At 36.3% G+C, this 23,217-nt stretch overlaps 1 protein-coding gene across 2 annotated transcripts in view; it reads right to left on the bottom strand.

Annotated features, from left to right (window-relative positions):
• Positions 1-3,413: 3,413 nt before the first annotated feature.
• Positions 3,414-23,217, bottom strand: part of LOC112115861 (serine/threonine-protein kinase Nek7) — a 129,228-nt gene continuing 109,424 nt past the window's right edge. For both annotated transcript variants that reach the window (XM_026655469.2, XM_026655470.1), the window contains exons 8-10: positions 16,349-16,443; positions 10,878-10,991; positions 3,414-3,683 (exon numbers count right to left, since the gene is read on the bottom strand). In XM_026655469.2, coding sequence (XP_026511254.1) covers positions 3,573-3,683; positions 10,878-10,991; positions 16,349-16,443 — 320 coding nt within the window. In that variant the 3' untranslated portion in view covers positions 3,414-3,572. The remainder of the gene's footprint in view (positions 3,684-10,877; positions 10,992-16,348; positions 16,444-23,217) is intronic.

The following is a 23,217-nucleotide window of genomic DNA, read 5'->3' as shown; positions in this document are numbered from 1 at the left end:
GGGTCCACCCACTTGCAGTAGCTTGCAGGATTGGGGCTTTCATGCTTTTTTATGATATATATACTTATTTTTATGATTTTCAGATATACCCTCATTTTAATTTAAAAATACTCTTTTAAAAGTATTACCTAAAAGCATTACATTTGTGCAATCATGAACATGCCTGCTGTAATATTTTCTGCACTTTTGATATATGTTATAAAGATTTTAAAACTTTCTCTTGCACCATTCAATAACTCTCATCTATAATCAATTACTGGCAGTAATAGATTATTCACAAGATATGTATATTACTAGATGTTACCTATCTGTAACAGGAAAGGCTCCAGAAACTATCATGGAAGTGCTATGATTTTTACATTATATTTAATTTTTGCATGTTTTATTATATTACAATATTGTACAGCAAAGTAGTTTAAGACCAAGAGCAGACTTCTCAGCAAGGGTGTTCAAAGCACAACAAAATACATATTTCACAAAGGAAGACAATAATATTACAGTACTATTGAAATATAAGGCAGAGAATTATTACACATTTTTGGTTATAATGTAATACTCATTTAAAAGGAAAAGCATTTAATGCAACTGGTAAAATAAATATCATGGTAAATGTTAACAATACCTACAGTATGTGGTAACTAGAATGGTGTTTTGTAATAGAAGCTATTTAAATGGTAAGGCATTCAAGAAATGGTTGTAATAATTATTACTATATTTATAATTCTTATATGCTGTCAGGCACTTTATTAAGGGATAGATTCTACAGTCTTTACTTACATGGTAGTTCTATGTATTTACATTAAGTACTATTTAGTGTGAGTAAGTTGTAGAACCTGACCCTTAAACAGGGGTAAACTTCATTTACCCTTTGTAAACTTCAATATATGATACTAGGCTGCCCAGCATTTTCATCTTCATTTAGGTTTGCAACACCTAAGATTTAACTGAATCATCTCTATACCATTATTTTAATGCTTTTAAAATAAGAATTACTTATTTTACTCAACATAACGTTAAATCATCAATTTTTTTTTAAAAAGCCTTAACATTTTTTAGGTGCATTTTCTAACTCAACTATTCCCGTAATTTTCTTACCGTACAGCCTTCCAGAAATAATTTTTGCCTAAAATATTAGTTTCTTCAGGAAAAGTGATGTGCATATTTGACCTAAATAGAGGTTAAAATAAATAGACTATCTTATAGAAATAACTTCACTGTGTACAATTTTTTCAATCCTTGTAAATGTTGTTTATCAGAAACAGAACAGATTAAAAGAATGACTTGAATAATTTTGCATACTAACAGCTATTGCTGGTGGTCAAGCAAATACTACTCTGTTCCCTGTTTTAGTACAAACTATTTCATTTAATTTCAAATCTTATGGAACATAATAGTCACCAAGAACTAGTAAATTAACTGATATATTCAATGGAAGCTCAGTGTAAAGGTTGCCAGACAGAGATAGGCAAGAAGTGGGCCCAATCCTGCCAACATTTACAGATGACTATTTTTACTCATCGTAGTAGTCTCAATGAAGCCCCCAAAGATTACATTCAATACACACACAACAGCTAGATGAAAAACCAAGGATTCATCCTACAACAAAGCAGCTTTGTCATTAAATCATAGCACAGATTCTCAGCTGATTTAAATCAATGCAGCTACACCAATTTCAAGCAGCTGAGGATCTGTTCCAGATGTATAAAAAAAATACTGCATTTTTGAAAACAAACAGTTTTCAATAGGATGTCATTTCTTAACATTTAAAAACTTTTCTATGTGTTGAAACTTGTCTATAAATCCATAGCTGGGTTCTTATTGTTTATGAATTATGTCAAATCAAATGAAGGTTCCTATCAAAGAAACAGAACTATTGCTGCAGTGTTCATTTTACTATCTAAGCAAACTTGTTTAATAAAGGAAATGTGGAAAAACAACAGTTATAAATGTTGACTGCATCGTGAACTTCATGTATACAGATCCAATATTTACATGTAAGTATTGAATTTTTACTTTTTCCTGACTTTTTGTATCAAAAAAGATTTAAATTAACTACATCTCAACAATAAAGCTGGTATCAATAAAATTCTCATTGTCAACCTTGCAGCAATGAACTACTTTGACAGCTTTATGTGTTTGTTTAAAAATATGGTCTTGAAATTCTGAGAAATTAAGACCTCAATTTTCATCAGCATTTATAGGTACAATGTATTGGTGTGTACTTACTTTCACTTCCAAATAAAATAAATCATTCATGCGTACACAATGACCAATATAAGTGTAACCAACATATTTTGAACTTACTTTCGAACTCAGATAAAATATTGGTGAAATGATACCATTTTAAAGTATAATCAACAAATATACTGATTGTACAAATAAAGCAGCACTGATTTTTTTCTTTAAATACAAAAGCTAAAGTAACTTTTACAGCATATAAAAAGATAGGGTAGATAACAAAACCCGGTATTTTATGAAAATATTACAGTGCACAGTTGTATTTTGGGCAATAGGCATTGGATTAAAAAAGTATTTTTAGAAGGAATTCAAAATATAGTAGTATAAGGTCACCCAAAGGGTTTTAAAACAAAATCTAGAAACACCACCACAAACAGAAATCCCTAGGGAGTTGTAACTTAAGGCCCTCATCCTTCAAACAGGCCTGTTCAGACAGTCATGTGCCTGTGCAGACGAACCCCATTTACCACAACAGGAAGCTGCAAGGGTTTTAGGATCTGACTGTGCACAGACCCACTGAAGTCAACGAAGTGCTGCACAGGTATGTAGGTCAAGCCATACCAATCAAATTGCAAGTATGGGGTTTAACCTGGCCAAACCAAATCCTTAAAGCCAATTTTCTGGGTTCATTTAAGCCACAATAACACAAAGAAAAGGGACAAGTTACAGAGATTTTTGAGTGTCTCACAATTTTGCCAAAAAACTTTTTTTCACATTTAACAGTTGCCATTTCATTAAAACAGCTAATCAGAAGGTTTCCATCTTCACTTATCTTGAGAAGATTGACTGCAAACTACGTACAATTCATTATAAAATAGAAAACAATTCTCTTACAATTATTTCCCTTGTAGAACAAAAATTAAAATAAACTCATTAATTGTGTTGATTCATAACTTCCATAAGTTATAAAAAGTGAGAAAGATTCAAACATTTTGTTTCTAGGTAATAAGCCTAATATCCATATCGTGCAAAACTGCAGTGCTATGATGTTTTAGAATTGAACTCCCAACTGATTACAATTTTGTTATTAACAAAATACATTTGAAAATACATTTGAAATCACTATTTTTAAAGCTGTCAGGAACCACTATTTTCCATTGTATACTTTACATTTTAAATCTGTTTTTTATTTACCATTTAAACCTATATTTTTAAACTACAAATTGATAAAAAAACACCTCAGGAAGCTTGTGTGTAAACTGGTTCACAATTCAAAGCACATCAGTCTGTTCTGAATAACTACATTTATGTAACACAGATGAAAAAGGGGTGGGAGGATTTGCACAAAAATACTTGAAAATTTCTGGTTCTTTTCTTCATGATCTTTTGTCTATTTAGCTGCTTGCAGTGTGTGCATGCATACGTTTCGCTACATCATAGACATAGGCTATATCTGGTCGCCTCTCTGGATCCGGGTTGATGCATATGTTAACTAATTGTCGCAGCTAGAAAAGGAAAACAATAATGTATAAGAAAGCCAATAAATAATACCAGTTGACAAGTGTTAGTAGTGCTTTCTCAAGTTCTTAAATTAAGTAAGAGTGGCTGAAACTGTGGAAGTGTGGTAGGACTGCATTCAGATTTACTCTATACCACAGATAATCATTTCACTTTTATGACATTTCATTGTACTTCCTCAGGGAAAGTGAATACCAGATTTAGGCCCCTATCCTGTGCATACATAAGTAACTTCAAAATAAGACTACATGTATGTATAAACCATTTATCTGAATTCAATAGTGTGACTTGTGTGTATTGTTTGAGGCCTTATATTCTAAAATGCTGAAATTGAGTCACACATAGATCTATACGGAAAGTTTGTCATGAAATGAACACTTCAAAGGCCTTTAGATTAGGTTCTATTTTTTTCGTATTGAATTAAGTGCACAACTTGCAGACAGAAACATATACAAGCATGCCTCTATCTGGGAGCACACACATCTCTAATATGACAAGCCCCAGAGTCCACTGAGCCCCTCAGAGTCCACAAATTTAGAAATAGATGGCCTGGGATACAGGAGAAAGGCTACTGGAACTTCTAGGTATTCCCTGTTGCTATTTGGAAGATGGAAAATGGTTAGGATTCTTCTTCCCTCCCCAGTTCCTTTCAGTGACATTAGAAGGTATCCAGTCAGTCTACTGACCTTTCAGATGGAGCAAATTTGTCATCTATTTCAAATTTTGCATAGTCTCCAAGACAGTCTGCACTCTAGAACCTGCTTCCCTAGAGATTGCTTATTAGAATACCAGCCCTTACCAGCAATTACCAGATACAAAATTCCTCCTATACTTTTCTCTTAAATCACTGTGTCAAACCCTCCTGAATCTCCTTACCAAAGTCACAAATTTTTGATCCTCCCTGACATTTTGTCAAATCCTCCAAGGCATCCATACCATCAAAAGTACTTGTATACAAAATATGCAAGTACAATTACTGTAAAACTATAGTTGTGATTACTGCACCAAATACAGCCTTCTGGAACCTCTGCCGGGCACCAAGAACAGTGGCTCCTTCACCCTCACGATTATTCAATGGCATGATAAACTGCATATTCAAATATGCTTTCATACAGCAGTGGCACAATAAATGCATTGGCCACAAATCTCTTTAAAAAACCCCAACAGGATTTGCATCCGAAGAAGTGGGCTGTAGCCCACGAAAGCTTATGCTCTAATAAATTTGTTAGTCTCTAAGGTGCCACAAGTACTCCTGTTCTTTTTCCCAAAAGGATGTTAAATTATATGAACTAAATGCACAGGAGTCAGAAAATTCAAGCACTAACTTAACAATATTGCACTTAATGTTTACATTTTCTGAGTTCTGGACACTTAAATTTTCAAACTTAATGTCACATCTATGTACGGTAATTTTTTTTTTATTTGATGACACCTACACAGTATCCAGAAAGCTAATTTCACTTTGACAAGGAGAATTTCAATATTTTGTTAAATGCAAAGTATTTTGGGGAGACACATTTAAGTTAGTGTTGACTATGTAGTGGTCCATTTAAAGACTAGAGAGGATTCTTTTAACAAAAATTAATTGCAGTAAATTTGGTAATATTCTCTTTTAAATACACAGACACTTCGACTATACTAATCATGGGAATTTAAAAGAAATTGTACCGCTTCTCGCGGCCAATATTCAGAGCTCTGTTCCGTTAACAAAAGAGAACAATTGGGCTAAATCATTTGGAGGTGAGGGGGCCGGAGGGTGGATACTGAAGTTCATAAAATATAAGTCTATTTTTTAATCATAAAAAGTTGCCTTTCTGCAATGCAAAAAATACAAGAAAAGAGTCTAAAATCCCACATGGAATAAATAGGAGGAACATATCATGAGCTACCGGGCAGGTAGATCGGCAAATTAACCAGGCCAAATGCAGAGCAGCTCAGCCAGCATACAAGACCAACAGGAAGAGAACTACAGAGGAATTGAGGCCCCGGCCCTGCAAAAAGAACCCTGTAAGTAAACCCCATTTGTAAGAAAAATATAAAGATATTAAATGTAATCTCTTACAAAATATGGCCCTGATCCTGCAAAAATTTACAAATATGCTTAATTCACCCTGTGAGATGTCGATAGGACTTCTCATAGTGCATAAAGTCATTCTTAAGTCCTTGAAGGATTGGGGCATATATAGCTATGAGTAGGGAAATAAAAAACATCATGTTCTTTTATTCTTTTTCATTTAATATATGTCAAGTAAACTCACTATAGGCAACATAACAGAAGTTTGTCTTCAAGGGAGATTTAAATATGAAAAGGGTAGGGAGCCTTGCTCAGGAAGGTCACTCTATCCTTCTTTCATGCTGCTGACTATGTATGGAGGTGTTTATCTCAAAAGCTAACAAAAGGATGGTAAAGTTTTCCCCCACCGATTCATAATCCCTGCTTGACTTAGTGATATTTTTATTAATTTCTTAAGCAAGCTGAACTTCTATCTAGCTGAAAGTGCATATTTCAGTCCCAGAATCTTGGTACAGTTGCAATGACATCTTCCTGTGAAATTACTACTGTTAACACACCACATATTATGTAATAGTACAAAGCTTCAGAAGTGGACATGGAGATTCACTCCTAAGGACCACCAATGGGCAAAATGGCACCACTAATCAGCTATATTTTTAGCCCTAACCATCCTTTATAGCCACAATTGTTTGTAAGTATTTTCAAATATATGTGAAATGTGGTGTCCTGATTGTCCACCTTTTGCAATTTCATATCTCTGGAACTTTTCAGTGTATAAAAGAATTGCCTCATTTCTAGAAAATGTTTGTAAGGAGGCTTCCCGAAGAGACCATGTCCCTTTTATTCAAAGCTCCTTTGTATGTATTCCCCACATCCTAGCCAGAATACACTTGTGGCTACTGCAGTGTGGTTCGGAGGAATGTGGTTCGGAGCCCTGGGCCACCAGCAAGTCAGTATATGTAAGAGTTATTTATATTGAAAGTGCATGAGTCCAGGTGCCTTGAGATCAATGATAAACTGTGGGCCCACTGAGATTGCCTTATATGAAGCCATATTATGGATACCACAACAACACTTCTTTGGGTCAAGAGTCTGTATCTACAGCTTGATCCTTGCTCATAATTGCTGGATCTGACAAATCTTTTCTGACACAGCAAGAATGTGCAAGAACCTGTCCTGGGCCAGAAAAGTTCAGAGTTGAGCTGGGTCTAATAGGGTTCATCAGTACTTTAAAGAACAAACTGGGACTGTGGAGTCACCAGGGTTCATGATAAGTGCCCAACATCATGATGGTGGCACACACTGATTCTTGGAATTCTTGCTCAGTATCATCCTTGAATAACCAATCATGTGGAAAAAGTAAAATATTCACTTTCATCCTGCACAGGAAAAATGCTATGACCATGAAACATTTTGTAAACACAGGAACATAAGAATTGTTATACCAATCTTTTGTGAAAGGAAAGGAGACAGTTGTTGCTAGATTGCCTGATGTAGGATTCTGGCTCCTTTTCCCACTGCCAGGAGTATCTATTTCAATAATTACAGGAAGCCTCTGTCAGGCCCTCTGGTTCTCATAAAACTATGGATGAACAGCAGACATTGACAAACCCTGGGAATAAAGCCCAGGATTTTAATGTCAGCAGGCTATACTGCAGGGATAGCAATGTTGTCCTGTAAGGCATTGGATGGCCATCAGGCTCTATGCTGAAGGCAGACATGGCTGTGACTGAACTGGAGGGACCTCCTGTTGCATCTCCTCACTGCATCCTTCTTTGGCTGATTATGCTGCTTAACTTCCTCTGTGGACTTAGCACAGTCACTGCCTTTAGCCTGGAGCTTAGCCTGACAGGGAGCAGTAGCACATATTTCTTAAGCTTTAACAGGTTTGTCAGCCACCAAATAAATAAATGTCCCTCAAGTCAGAAAAAAAAGACTTAAAACTATGACAGGGAAGAACTTTGCACTGAAAACCTGAAATTTTGGTAAAGACTCCAGTTTTAAATTGGAAACAATTATTCTTGTTCAGAGCAGGAGATATTCTTGCTGATTCATCTCTCAGTGCAGGCAAGAAAACTAGCAGAGAATACTGCAACTCTGGATCTGCTGGCTTTTTTTCAGCTTAAATACTGCTTGGGCATCACTGAGGAGTGTATGGATCCCTATCAGTTAGGATTGCTGGTCATGTACTCTTGAGAAATCACAAAGGGACCTAAATCAGGATATAAAGTTCTTCTCCACTCCCCAACACACAAAGCAATGCTTTGTGCTAGATGCTGTGGCCATGATTTTAACAATGGTTAGTGATTCTGGTTGTCCAACTGGAGGCACCATGAAGGAGCCTCATTTTCACAATGGACCCCGCTGCCAGAAAAATCAAACATTTTTAAGGTATTCCAATAGTTGGAGACCCAAAAATTGTGATACCCAAAGTTACTAGTCATTTGAAAATCTTGGTTTGTGATTCACTGCTGGGGAAATATGTCACAACTTCTACTGCAATTTTATTGGTCAGAACTTTACAGCTATGAGAAATGTGGACAAACATACAAAAGTGAAAATCTACCATGTGTATCTTTGGATAACTTCCTATGAAGCTATGATCTCATAATACAGATGCTGATCATTAAAATAAAAATGAGCCTTATAATAAGTTAGTTCAATTTTAAATGCCAGTTTTATCTCAGAACTAATTAAAATTAGCGTACAGGAAATGTATTTTAACATTTCGTACATTTTGTAACTATCGTGTTTACACTTCTGTTTGAGAGTGCATTTATTCTTTTATCAAATTAATCTTTACAGAATATCAGGCATTCAAGTGGGTTTCAGGAGTTCAGTAATCTCTAAACTTTACTGCTCAACTGAGTACACTTCCAACCTGGATAAAGGTCCGAGGTCTAAATTTTCTAGTGCAGAAGAAAAGGACATCACCATAAACTGACAGATAACACTTAGTCTGTTTGTTTCTTCTTCAGTAGTTCCAAGTCTACACAGTATTTTCGTTCACAATAGAAGCTACATTTTTAAGAAAAAAAGTCATTTACTAACATAGCAATTTTTCAAAGGTTTTTATACTAGGCAGGATTCTTTATGTCACAATAGATCAAAGTAACATTATTACAGTCTCTTAATACTTTATATATATTTCACTCCTTTTGTTAAGTAATTATTTCCTATATTTATAAAGGGTATTGTAGCTCTTGCTCTTTTAGTTTGTCACAAAACACTAGTACTCCAAATGATTTTAAAAACAACTGATTTATCCTGTGTGCGTGAGCACATCTATTTTGTAATGAGGAAAATATAACATGTTTTGCTTTGTATCGCTTTTCAAAACTGGAAACTATACAGAGTAAGTAAAAGGTGGAATCTATTTCCCTTTCCCACTCTAAGACCTTCTATCTGGGCCAGACTTTGATATTTGCCCCTTAGCTGAGAATCCGCATATCCAACTTCACACTTAGCTGCAGTGAAGTAGCCCTGCAGGCAGGCCGACTTCAACGAACCACTAGTGGTATCATCATTAAAATCCTGCTGAAGGTCACCATGGTAACCGCCTGCTGAGGCTTCACTGCTGCACTCGGCATCTCCTAATCAGCTACCATGTGAAATGCAAATTCAGACAGTCTGAAAATTAGTCAAGAAGAATAGAGGATGAGGATGCCGATATGTGAAATATTCATGCGCTTCATGGAAAAAGGAAGACAGCATGAATGACACAACAAAGAACGGCCCCTGACATTTTTGCTATCATTTTGCATTACTGTTCACACCCTACTGTATTTCTAGACCTCCCGTTCTGAAGTTGGTTATATGAACTGCCATATTTGTATCCTACAAAAAAATAATAATTAAAAATGGCCAATGTAAAACAATTAATTGGAAAGCCAGAGACATACTGCATAAACTACATAAAGGATAGATCACCATTACATCCTTCGTAAAGGCATTCTAATTATCTTTTTTAAGTCCAATTTTATTCACAGAGGAAAAAAATTGTCCCCATAAATATGACAAAACAAAGAGAAACCGGACAGCAATCTTTTATTAATAGTCCCTGTCTCTGAAAACAATAGATTCATGGTGCAGAATTACAACTTCCATTCCTTAAGCAAAGTAGCACAAAGCTTTATGTTTATTAAAAACATTTCAGATGTAGTGTTTATATCCATTTTCAACACAATTTTAATTCATGGAGACTGAATTAAATTAGAATTAGTTGCTAATACCTCTTCTCTGGTTTGCAGCTTTTATCACTTTGCTCCATTTGTTTCAAAGTGGGAAAGTATTTCAATACTGGAATTTCAGTCCGTTAACATATACACATTTATATTTTTCTCATGTGAGGTCATGATGGTTTAGAAAAAATATTTGCATTTATTTTGCCCTCTCCTTTTGCTTTCCTTTTATTTTACTGCCTTTTAAAAAAACAAAACAAAACCTGGTGCACTGATGCTAGTGAAAAACGATTAGCGTTGGCTTGAGCCAGCCATTGTGGGAGCATATTCTTGGTATGCTTCTCCAATCCTAACTTGAAAATCCCCTCTTACTACAGGCATTGGCCACTCTCTTTTGAAGAGTGTCATCTGTGCCAAATTGTGTGGTAAAATTTGTAATAGGGATAAATTGGGATCAGGTGGGGACCAAAACTCATTTTTACTAGCAACTTAATCCACATTTATTGTTATCTAAATCTCTAAAGAAAGGCTAGTTCACCAATTTATTGTGCCACATAAGACAGATGAGAGCCATTTTCTATAACTGTGCTTTTAGAAACACATAATATAGATATAAGGTTCAATCCCACTACGACACGGAGTATGTATCGTGTATTCTGGAAAAGTCAACTGTGTCAATCATATTTGTGAGTAATTTTTTTTTAAATTCATCACATAATATAGAGAATGAGTGACCCTTTGTTAACAGGTCAAAGAAATTAAGGAGGAAATAACATGCTCCTTGAACCATTAAACCCAATCATTTTTTAAAAGGATACCAGAAATGTCATCATAGACATTAACATTTAGGCAAGTTTAACAACACAGGTAAACACATGGGATAGATCCTTAGATGGGATAAACTGGCGTATATCCATTGATTTCACTAGAATTATGCCAGTTTCCATAAGCTGAGGATCTGGCTCATGGAAAGGAAAATGACTTACTTCTTCTGAATAGTGATCTGAAGGAAGAGGTGGATAGTCACACTGTTCTATCTTCTTGCACAGAGAGTACAAGTTCATTTTGTCACCATAGAAGGGACTCTGCAGTGCAGCCATCTGTATAAAAAAATTACATAGTTAAATGTACATAGATTTTTTTTAAAAGGAACATTTTGCTGAAAAATCTATTTTAATGGTAAGATTTCATACCAACTTCTGATTGACTGCTCTGCTTATAGCACTAACGCAACAGTTCTAAAACTGTTAATATAAACCGGTGTGCTTACTTAATGGACAGATTTATGGTGCAATACTGATCATAATAGTTCATATACTGTAATAATTGGTTTATACTTCATAATCTAGTGTAAGTAAAATTGAGTTATTAGCCACAGTTTATGCTGTTAAGATATAAGGTCTCCCATGTCCCAAATGCAAAAGACAAAATAAAACAATGACATTTCTTTCACAAGATCCGTTGAAAACAAACAATTACACATCCTATTTAATTGGAGAAAATATATGGTCTAAAGCAACAATTAAATACTGGATAGCAGTAGTAGCTTTGGACCACCACTTAGATACCTTACTACAGTTTAAAAATTAAGAAAATGCTATAGAATGCTATTTCATATACAACACATTGAAAAAAAGAAAGGGCTCTTGAAAAAAATGTAGTCTAGATTCTATGTGGAATGCCATATTCTATTCAAAAGGCAGCTTGCAATGTATTACAGATATATCCTGTAGCAGTAGCTCAAAGATTTTAAAAATCCTCCATCTGCGAGCATCAGTACAACTTTCATGTGCAATCAAGAAGCATAAGCACCTTTTGGGGAGAACTCTGTTAAAGAAATGAGCAACTTAAAAATGACATCAGTGAACCTAACATTTATTTTAAGACTGTACTATAACTTGACATTTAAAGTGCAGACAAATACTGTGGTTAGCGGGATTACTAACTTAAAAATTCATTTAAAATCTTTGCATTCTGTTCAAAACCTTCTAAATCTTTGAACCGTAGCTGCACGAATGCTGCTCTGAGCGCAATGCTGCCCCAAAGCCAGTCACCCTTTTCTACATGTGCTAATAAGTTTGATTTTGGAAGGACAATGTGTACATTCCCCAGACATGCAGAGTGTGTGTGAAACACGCTAGTCCATGCTGTGCTACTCAGTGAGCTTCAGCAGGGACAGGACAAGCTGAAAATGGCTCTCATCTGTCTTATGGTCCTCCAGATATAACTTTAACTCTTTCATGGCCTAAGCACTGTTGATAACTGATATTATGGGGAACAAATATGAAAAGAAAAATTAGAAAAAAATAATTTGATATACTTTCATTATATTTGATATAAAACCCAATCTAGTTTTGTATATTAATTTCATATTAACTTGAAATAAAAATACTGGTTTTTAACAATTCCAAGACAAATGTAAGATTGCACCCAAGAAAAATAATTCTAGAAATGTACTACTCTTATAATGGTAATTCCTGGATTTACATGACAGCATATTTTATCTTTAAAATAATGTTAAAAATGCAGGTCTAAAGAACAAAAATCAAGCACAGAATCCATACATGTGCAGAAATTCTAAATAAATGCACAGATACTCATTTTTGTACACTAGGTGTTCATTAAAAAGTACTTTTGTTTGAATGCTGCAGTGTTAAAAAAAATTCAAATGTCCCCTAAGGAGTTAAAACAGGAATACTATATTTTCATGCATCTCCTGCTTTGACAGATGAAAAATGTCAACTGTCCTGTTTTTATTTTCAAGCTTTTGCACTATTCATCTGGTTCATTAGTGCATCTCGCTGCTGCCCCTGACAGCTGCTCGCCCTCTCCTCCCAGCAGCTGAATTTTTCAGGCTAATTTGATCCTCCACACTGAGACGATCGCTAGAATGATTGACTTGCTCCCTGACCTCCAGGGTCTGACTTTCCTGATTAGTATTCTGGGGGTGGCTGAGGGACGAAAGCCCACTGTCTGTCTTCGGGGCTGGTGGCAGCTCTCTTTTTTTTTGAACCGTAAGCCACCAACCTACAACCCTGTAAGGATGCAATTGCTGCGCTGAACAATAAAAGGAAATGTGTAAAACCTACTTTTCCATGTAAAGGTCCATGTAGCAAAAGCACAGCATCTTGATTTTAATTAGTAAAGTCTACTTTGTTGCATATCAATTAAAACTGCAGTGGTAGAGTTTTTGAGGTTTCAGGAATATTTGAAAGTCTAATTTTCAGAGTCTAAAACATGCTTTCAAAAACCTTAGTAGCTATGCAGTGTTAATATTTATTATTAAACAGTAAACCTTTTAGTAGGATAGGATACAAAATAATATAATGCAATATTAACTAGAATCTAACTAATTTCCTATAATTTAAATATTAAATCAGATTAAAACATAACTGAGAGGAGGTTTAATAGAATGTCAATTAGACCTTTATTGAGAGGTCATGAACAAGCCAGAATTTTCCCCTAACTAAATTGGAGAAATTTAAAAAACTGTATTAGCATGAACCATGCAATTAATACAATAAACACTTTAAAATGCAAATGATACACAAAACATCTATCAGAGACAGAGGGAACGAGATTTAGTTACCTTTAATACTGTATGGCTTTATTTTGATGAGTGATTTAATTAGCGCATGCAACAAGCCTAAAAGTGGGTCAGCACCCCTTATAAAAGAAGGAAAACTGCAGAACTGAAAAGATAGCATGCAACAGTTATTAAACTCTTTTTAGGTCTCTCTGAGTCTCCTGTTTTATCTTGTAGAATCAACAACTGAATGGATTTGATTTGGGGAAATCTGCTTAGGGGGAAAACTGCACTGATACGCAAATTCGAGAAAGCCAATTATTAGTCCATAACTTGAAAGCATCACAAGACCTTCCGCCCTTCCGCCCCCCCCCCACACACACACCAAAAAAAACAACGAACAAAAATAAGAATTATTTACATGTTCTAACATGAGTTTACAATGCCTAATATTTCAATGATACACGCAAAGGACCAGCAAAAAAGCAATGTCTATCATGTTGCAGAATTAACAATAATGTAAATAAAGCCTCAAAAGCCTAACCATTAGAAATATATTTTGAAGATTATTTGATACAGTGCAATTATATAATACATTTGAATATAGGAAATATAACAACTGTTCTGTTCTCTAAATGTCATATTTAAGTACCATCCAGGTAAAACTTTTCAAATCACTGAAAATAATTTATTGCCATATGGAAATTCTAAAAATCATCTGAGGAAAAATATTCAAGTAGGTATTTATTTGGTCATAAAAGATGGCAATACAGATTCTATTTCTGTAAGACATGTCCTGCTATCTATTCTATTAAGTTCTTCTAAAATTACTTCAAAGTAATTACTTCAAAGTAGCCCAAATAAAAAAGAAATACTCCAAATTCACACACTGTATTTAATATACTGTACACAATACCAAAATGACAAGCTCAGAAAATAATTCTTGTGAACTGCAAGTCATGCTTCTTCCTATCTGATAATTTATTTTTTTTGGATTATAAATTAACTGTAAAAACACATAAAATATTTTATGCACTAGCTACTTACTGAATGTTTCATTTATTGTTTCCATATAAACATAATCCCAAGTTTAAAAATAACAAACCCACAATTAATACCATCAAAATCAAGACATTCTCCTCAAGGCCCTCATCCTGAAATGAGATTAATGTTTCTATTTGTTCTTGTGTGAATCCCATCCATTTCAAGGATGGAACACTGCAAGAGCACAGATATCAATGCTAGGGGATCCCCACGCACAATCAAGTCTCAAATTAGGGCCAATCCTGCAAACATTTGCTACCAGATGTAGTACTTACTACTGTGAATAGTCCCCATGACTGAAAGTAATAATTGCGTGCAGAATTGCAAGTTCTTTGGGGCAGAAATATAATTTGCGTATATAAAGATATTCACATTTATGGCACTGTTTTAATAAGTGTGTGTGTGTAAGATACTTAATATAAAAAACTGAAGGCAATTCATCCATATGTGGTATAGGCTGTTAGAGATGCTGATCTTGCTGGAAAATGTTAAGTGAGTTCTGCTGACTCAGGGCATGTCTACACTACAGTTAGACATCCGCAGGTGGCTCATGCCACCTGACTCGAGAGGGGCTGCTTAACTGCAGTGTAGATGTTCCGGCTGAGGTAGCAGGAACCTGAACTCTGGGACCCTCCCACCTTGCAGGGTCATAAAGCCCAGACTCCAGCTCAAGCCCGAACATCAACTCTGTAAATAAACAGCCCCGCAGCCCAAGCCCTGCAAACCCGAGTCAGCTGCCATGGGCCAGCCACGGGTTTTTTAATTGAAGTGCAGCGCACCCTCAATGGAGCAGATGGCTTATTACCTCACCTGGATATAGAGAGAGAGGATTTAGGTGTGGGTAAAGGAATCCAAAGGGAGAAACCCTAGATTCAACTATGCCTAGAAAGAAGTATTTAGCTGAACTTTGTTCTTTTATTGTTCATTTCTTTATCAATAAAGCTGAGCTCCAAGAAGGGGGTGAGTTTGGACTGCAAATAGATATCATTGTGTTATATAGTGGGAAAGGTACTTGTTCAAAACATTATTTAACACAAGTTTATATTCTATAGATCTGTAAAAAGATACACTACAAAGTATGAGGATGTAGTTAATTTAGGGGCCAATCTTGCATGCCTTTCTTAAGGCAAAACTCATTAATTTTGTAGGAAGTTTGCCATACATCTTTACTTTTTCATTGCCGAATGTTATATACAGGTATTTATACGTAACCTAATTTATGTCTATATTTTAGGGCTTAATAAATGTATCGAAGTTCAGTAATTGCAAGCAAAGAAAACTGAAGATAAGCCAATCTTTTTTAACTGCTGCTTCAAAAGCTATGCTCATAAAAATTAAACCAAGTGATGCATATGTGTGCATTGTAGTCTCATTTCTTTATTGTTAGTCAGATTTCTGGTAACTGCAAACAAATGAAACTTGAGTTTAAAAATATACTTCAATTGTTTTTATTTTAATTAACCACATACTCTCAATCAGTTCTATTACATATGCTGAATGCATATATGCATTGTTTTCATAGTTGTATTTTGTTAAAGCCTGTTAAAACATTTAGAGAAATTTAGAAAAAAAAAATGCTTTTCATTCGACATTCAAGACTATAATCCTTACCAAACTAAGCCTAAAGTCTTCAACAAATTACTATCTATGTATTTTTAGTAAGTTCACTAAAAGGCAAGTCTTGATCAGGTCAATCATAACATATCTGAAATTACTGTAAAAGCTCACATGGCATTATTTTTATATTTAGCTTAAAAGCAGCTTCTCACTAAATGGCTATCTCGTTAAGAAGCAAAATATACAGATGAATCCTAGAACAGAAACTGATACATCTAATAAAGCAAAAACACATCAATGTATTAAGCTTACTGGATTTATCAATGTTACCTCATATAGCAGACAGCCTAGAGACCAGATGTCAGATTTGAAGTTGTATCCATTTTCATGTATTCTCTCTGGAGACATGTAATAAGGCGTACCCACTGCAATAAACGCAGAAGTATTTTTAAATGAAAAATATTGCTATACTGAAATCTATACCATTGTAAATACTGTAATATTTAGGGTGGAAAATTATTCTTATCTTATATATAAATCATGCATGATAATAAATATAAGTCATGCATAACAATAAAATGCAATTTTTTTAATGTGAAGATGCATATATAACAGTTGAAAACACACATACAAATATACATGTATAAACATATATTGGCGCTAAAAATGTTACTATTTTAATGAAGATGTTTTATTTTGAATTATTGTCACTAATTTTTCTGTAATAAAAAAAAACCTGTAAAACACTTTTAAAGTGGTTTTTGTTTTTTGTTTGAAGCAACCAAAAAAAACCCTTCAAATTGAACTCTCTGAAAAGAGATTTGGAAGAATTCTCTAAAACTTTAAATCTTCAATAAATTATTTCTTCTTTTTAAAAATATTTTAAACCTCAGGGTTGACTGATAGGTATTAACCAAAAACAAAGTTGCAAAAAATAAAGCCAGTGGAAATTTTTGGTTTATCAACTTATTTTTACTTTATTCCCAACTCTGCTGCAATTTTTTTTTTGAATAACAGTAAATTAATAAATTCAAACTTTGACAACCGGAGACAAAGACATTCACTCATTTTTATTTGAATTTTGTTGGGAATGGCCAAGTAGTTATTCTTGGTAAGCAATGTGTACTGAATAGGAATGAGCTGAATCTAATAAATATTGAATTTATTTTAAGCTAAATATCTTATGAATTAGAAGAATACTTAAATCAGTACATTAACTAACAAATGGCAACGTTAGTTTTAAAAAAAATAAAAGATTACAACCTCATCCCATTTTATTGAGTCTAAATCATTAAAAAAAAAAATCTCATTTACTTTTGCCTTTCAGAACTAGAGGTTGAGATAAATCTCTATATGAATTTTGGCAGCGGAGCAGATATCACAAGTTTGGATAACCAAGATTTGCCTTTATATTGAAAAGGCAAGATGTTTCGCTTCTATAGAAAAGGCCATTTAATTAATATTTTTGTTTAATTATTCCCAAAGGTGTGCTTTTTTGTTTTATTGTTCTCATCATAATGTACTACGTATTTTGTAAGGGCTGAGGACTCACCAAGGTATTATCACACTTTTTCAGTAACAGAGTAAGATATGTCTAGGATTTCCAAGGGTGAAAATTCTAATTCTCAAAATTAGAGATATTGGTATCATATCATCACAATCAGCCCATGCCTGCTGGTAATTTATAGTTTTGTCTAGGATGGAAATCTAACTTTGGGAACAGCATTGATAACTACATTCTAGATCAGTGGAGACTCAGAACAAAATCTTTTCTCAGATATGCAGACACATGTGGGCCATATATTGTATCACAAGGAGGATCTGGCCCTGCAAGTGTTTAAAAAGAGACATCCTCACTTTCCGGAAAAGGAGGGTATCAGCTCAAACTACAGAAATTATCTCCCAGCATTAGCCTGAGTGCAGAATCATCACAATTGTGAATTGACCAAGAGTTTAAAGATAGGTGGGTTGGGGTAGAAAAGAGCATCTCAAAATGACAGAGTACTGTGAGAAAACCATCCATCCTCTCAGGAGGTTCATATTTACTCACAACCAAGGACGGTCAAGAAGGGATGGTCTCTTTCATAGGAATGGGAGGATTGGGGGTGGGGGGAAGTTTTACAAACACCAAATTCAATAACATAGCCAGAAGAATAAGTAGAAGGGAAAAGAATGGTTTATTTAAACTTTTAGACTGTTATCCCACCCTAACTTCCCAAGAGCAATATTTTTACAGTATGTAAGTTTAATGGTATTCTGACAACCTAAGTACTGCATATGACATAATGCCATCTATACTTACAGATGGCTTATGCGTTTGACATTGTTTCTTATTCCAACATACCATGTAAATTTGCCAATTTAAAAAAAGCTGTCAGAAAAGGAAACTAAAAATTGTAATTACACAACAGCACATTTCATACTTTTATTATCCTTTTTGTACAACTGTTAAATTATATCTGAGCTCAAGATTTCCAGAGAAAACAATGCCTTCAAAACTTTCACTCTTTGCACCTATTAATAAATACCATGATTTAGTGTTCTGCTGCACTTTTTGTTGGCACAATTCATTTAACAATGAAAAACAAGTTTAATAGTAATCTGGCTCTTAACAGGTTACAGATCTACAGCTTTTGTTGCTCTAAAACATAAAACAAGTAACTGGCAGTGAGAAATGTGCCAGAAAGAGGCTTCACAGAATCCGCAGGGGGCAGCTGAAAACACTGAGGTTTGAAGGTTCATAGTTTACCAAAAGCAAAGGTAATTTTAACCAGTAGCTCTGGGAAATCTGCTGATACATTAGGGGTTTGATATGAGTGTGAAAGATTGATGATGGGGAAAAAGAAGAACAAATGCTAGCATTTTACAGAGTTTAGCCTAGTATAACACCTTAACTGCAATACAAACTGAAGCCTCCAATGACCGACAAGTGAAACAAAGCCAAGATATTATTATAGTATAAGTTCTTCCTCACTGAATTCTCAGAAACCACCTAAAGATGTTGAAAATAGTTATATCCCTTTAAAATCAGTTTGTAGCATGACACAAAGAAAAAACAGATACATTATTTTGATACTTTAAACACTGTAGGCATTACAGCATATTCTAAAACATAAGAATACTGAGATTTTTCTAGTGTACTGCTAGTAAACAAATAATAGGTTTAATTAAAACGTTTTTTCCCTAAATCATTGTTCTTGTATTTAAAAGATATTTTCATCATGAATAACACTATGAAGAAACATTACTTTCTTCAACAACAGAAAGAGGGAGTTGGATGCTAGAAAAGAAAGATCTAAAACAAAGTAGATCAATACTTGAAAAATTATAAAATCTGTAAGTTTACTGCTCTATTTAGTTAATGCAGCTTTAAAATTGGGAAATTCTTTTTAGTACGGTCTATTGCTATTAATAAATAATAATGGAATGGCTGATATTGGACTCAGTTAATATAATTAATGCCCATGAACATGGATTTCTGGAAAACAGATCTTGTCAAACTAACTTGATATTTATTTTTGATAAGAACATCAGTTTGGCTGATAAAGGTAATAGACTTCTATAGGGGATTTGACTTGATTTCACACTGCATTTTGAAAACTGGATAACTGAAAGGTCTCAAAACATAACTGTAAACAGAGAATCATCATTAAGTGGATGTGCTTCTACTGGCATCCCACGATATCAGATCTTGGCCCTACGCTATGTAACATTTTTGTCAATGACCTGGAAGCTAACAAAATTACTACTGATAATGTTTGTAGATGACAAAGATTGGGGTAGTGGTAAATAGTGAAGAGGACAGGTCACTAGCACAGAGCAATCTGGATCACTTGCAAAGCTGGGCTCAACCAAACAATATAGATTTAAACACAGCCAAATGTAAAGTCATACATCTAGGAACAAAGACTGTAGACCATACTTACAGGATGAGGGAGTCTATCCTGGGAAGCAGTAACTGAAAACAATTTGAGGGTTATGGTGGCTAATCAGCTGAGCTTGAGCTCCAAACCCTGATGCTCTGTCCAAAAGGGCTAATGAAATCCTTGGATGCATAAACGGGAATTTCGAGTAGGAGTAGACAGGCTATTTTACCTCTGTATTTGGTTCTGGTGCAATCGCTACTGAATAGTATGTCCAGTTCTGCTGTGCACAACTCACAAAGGATGTTGCAAAACTGAAAAGGCTTCAGAGAAGAGCCATGAGAATAATTAAAGGATTGGAAAACGTATTAGAACAACAGGCTCAAGGAACTCAATCTATTTAGCTTATTAAAGAGAAGATTAAGGGGTGACAATTCAAGTCTGTAAATACATATATGGGGAACAGAAATCTGGTAATAGAGAGCACTTCAATCTAGCAGACAGAAGTATAACAAGATGCAATTATTGAAGCTGAAGCTAGACAAAATCAGATTAGGAAAAAGGCACAATTTTTTAACAATGAGGGAAATTAACAATTGGAACAATTTCTATGTACTCTATTCAGCTGGCTGAACCTGAACCTGAGTAAGACAGAGATAATACTGGAGGGCAGAGGATAGCATTTCAAAATTTTGCAGCCATGTTTCCGTCTCCTTTGGGTGAAGAGACACACCCACAACTGGTCAATTCAGACCACGGTTTAGGACTTTTTTTTTTGATTCCTCGCTGACACTGTGCTCTCACACAGCAGCATCTGTGATTAACGCTTTCCATCATCTCTAGTTGGCTGTAAGACTCCATCCCACCAGATGATGACCTGGCCTCAGTTATTCACTGCATATCTCAATTGGACTAGAGCAACATGATATACCTGTGCAACTTACAAAACTCTAACTAGAACAGAAAGCAGCAGTGCTTCTCCTCAGCAACAAAGGCAACCATAAGCACATCAAACGTGTCCTTCACTCCATACACTGGCTTCCCAAAGTATTTCAAATCAAGTTCAAGGTCACAGTTGTTGTTATTTGTATATTATCACAGCACTTATGAGCCCTAGCCATGGACCAGTACCCCACTGTGCTAAGTGCTGTACAAACAGAACAAAAAGATGGTCCCTCCCACAAGGTGCTTACAATTTAAGTATAAGACAAGAGGCAGCAGTTGGCTAGAGACAGACAAATGGGGGAGTACCAGGAAACAATGATATAATTTTAGTCACCATGATAGACAGAGGTCTCAGCACACCAGAGGCTTAATCATTATCAAGACTTTTGTAGGCATTATGGCAAAGGAGCATTTAAGGAGGGATTTGAAGGAAGATGACAAGGTAGTTTTGAGGATGTTAACTAGAAGATCCTCCCAAGTATCAGAGCAGTAAGAGAGAAAGCAGGTGTTGATATCTCAATAACAAGTAAGAGATGGTAGGTCAGGTGAGGATAAGCCACGAGGGCTCTGAAAGTGTTGATAATTTGCTTATGTTTCATGTGATACAGAAGGTGGAGCTAATGAAGGAATGCAAAAGAGGGGTGACAAAGTGACAGGCCAGAAAAATAGTCTTTGCAGCAATATTCTGTATGGATATGAGCAGGGCAAGGTTGCATTTGTCAAGGCCAAAGAGAAAAGACGGTTACCTACCTTTTCGTAACTGTTGTTCTTCGAGATGTGTTGTTCACGTCCATTACACATTAGGTGTGCGCATGTCGCGTGCATGGACGTCGGAAACTTTTCCCCTTGGCGGCTCCCGTCGGGCCGGCAGGGGTCCCCCCCGCCAGAGCAGCGCCCCGCTCTAGCATATATATACACACACATCTGCCGGCCCGACCCTCCCTCGGTTCCTTCTTGCCGGTGACTCCGACAGACGGGAAGGAGGGTGGGAAGTTAATGGACGTGAACAACACATCTCGAAGAACAACAGTTACGAAAAGGTAGGTAACCGTCTTTTCTTCTTCGAGTGATTGTTCACGTCCATTACACATTAGGTGACTCACAAGCTTACTATTGGAGGAGGGTAGGAGTCAAGCAACAATTGATTGAAGCACAGCCCTGCTGACCACCGCGTCCTCTCTGGTCTGATGATGGACTGCGTAATAGGCTGTGAATGTATGCACTGACGACCAGGTGGCCACTTTACAGATTTCCTGGAGTGAAACCTGCGCCAAGAAAGCTGTCGAGGATGCTTGGGCCCTAGTCGAGTGAGCCCTGATCGCCAGGGCTGGTACTTTGGCGAGCTCATAGCATGTGCGGATGCAAAGCACAATCCATGATGATAATCGTTGTGCCGAGATAGGCTGGCCTTTCATTCTCTCCGCAATGGCAATGAACAGTTGTGTCGACTTGCGAAATGGCCTGGTCCATTCCAGATAGAACGCCAGGGCTCTACGGACATCGAGGGTATGCAGGCTGTGGTGGCTTGGGTCCGTATGGGGTTTGGGGAAGAACACTGGTAAACAAATGTCCTGCCCCATATGAAATTGTGAGACCACTTTAGGGAGGAATTTGGGGTGCGGTCTCAGCTGTACCTTGTCCTTATAAAAAACTGTATAAGGGGGTTCCGAAGTGAGGGCTCCCAACTCCGATACCCTCCTAGCCGATGTAATGGCCACTAGAAACGCTACCTTCCATGAGAGGTGCATGAGAGAGCAAGAGGATAGGGGTTCAAAGGGTGGTCCCATCAGTTTAGTCAGGACCAGGTTAAGGTTCCATGTAGGGACCAGCAGGTGTGAGTAGGGAAATGCCCTTTCCAGCCCCTTGAGAAATCAGACTACTGTGGGGTTGGAAAATACCGAAAAAACCAACTCTCCCGGGTGGAATGCCGATATGGCGGCCAGATGCACTTTAACTGAGGAGGGGGCGAGCCCTTGATGCTTGAGGCGCAAGTAGTCCAGTATTGATGGGATGGAGGCCTGCAGAGGCTGTATGTGATTAGGCTCGCGCCAGTGGGAGAACCTCTTCCATTTGGCAACGTAGGTCGCTCTTGTGGAGGGCTTCCTACTACCACGGAGAATTTGTTGGACCTGGTGGGAGCACCTATTCTCCGTAGCGTTTAGCCAGAGAGTTTCCACACCGTGAGATGTAGTGACGGTAGGTTCGGGTGGAGTAGGCGACCCCGGTCTTGCGTGATGAGGTCTCGGTGCAGGGGTAGGGCAATCGGGGCGGTCAATGACAGTTCCAGCAGGGTCGTAAACCAATGCTGGCACGGCCACGCCGGTGCGATGAGAATAATCGCCGCTTTGTCCCTGCGGGTCTTGAGCAGGACCCTGTGGATGAGCGGGAATG

Source organism: Terrapene carolina, unplaced genomic scaffold, assembly GCF_002925995.2.
Source record: "Terrapene carolina triunguis isolate 2854851 unplaced genomic scaffold, T_m_triunguis-2.0 Scaffold210, whole genome shotgun sequence".
NCBI lineage: Eukaryota > Metazoa > Chordata > Testudines > Emydidae > Terrapene > Terrapene triunguis.
Note: the sequence above shows the minus strand (reverse complement) of the source record. Positions and strands in the feature narration are given on the sequence as shown.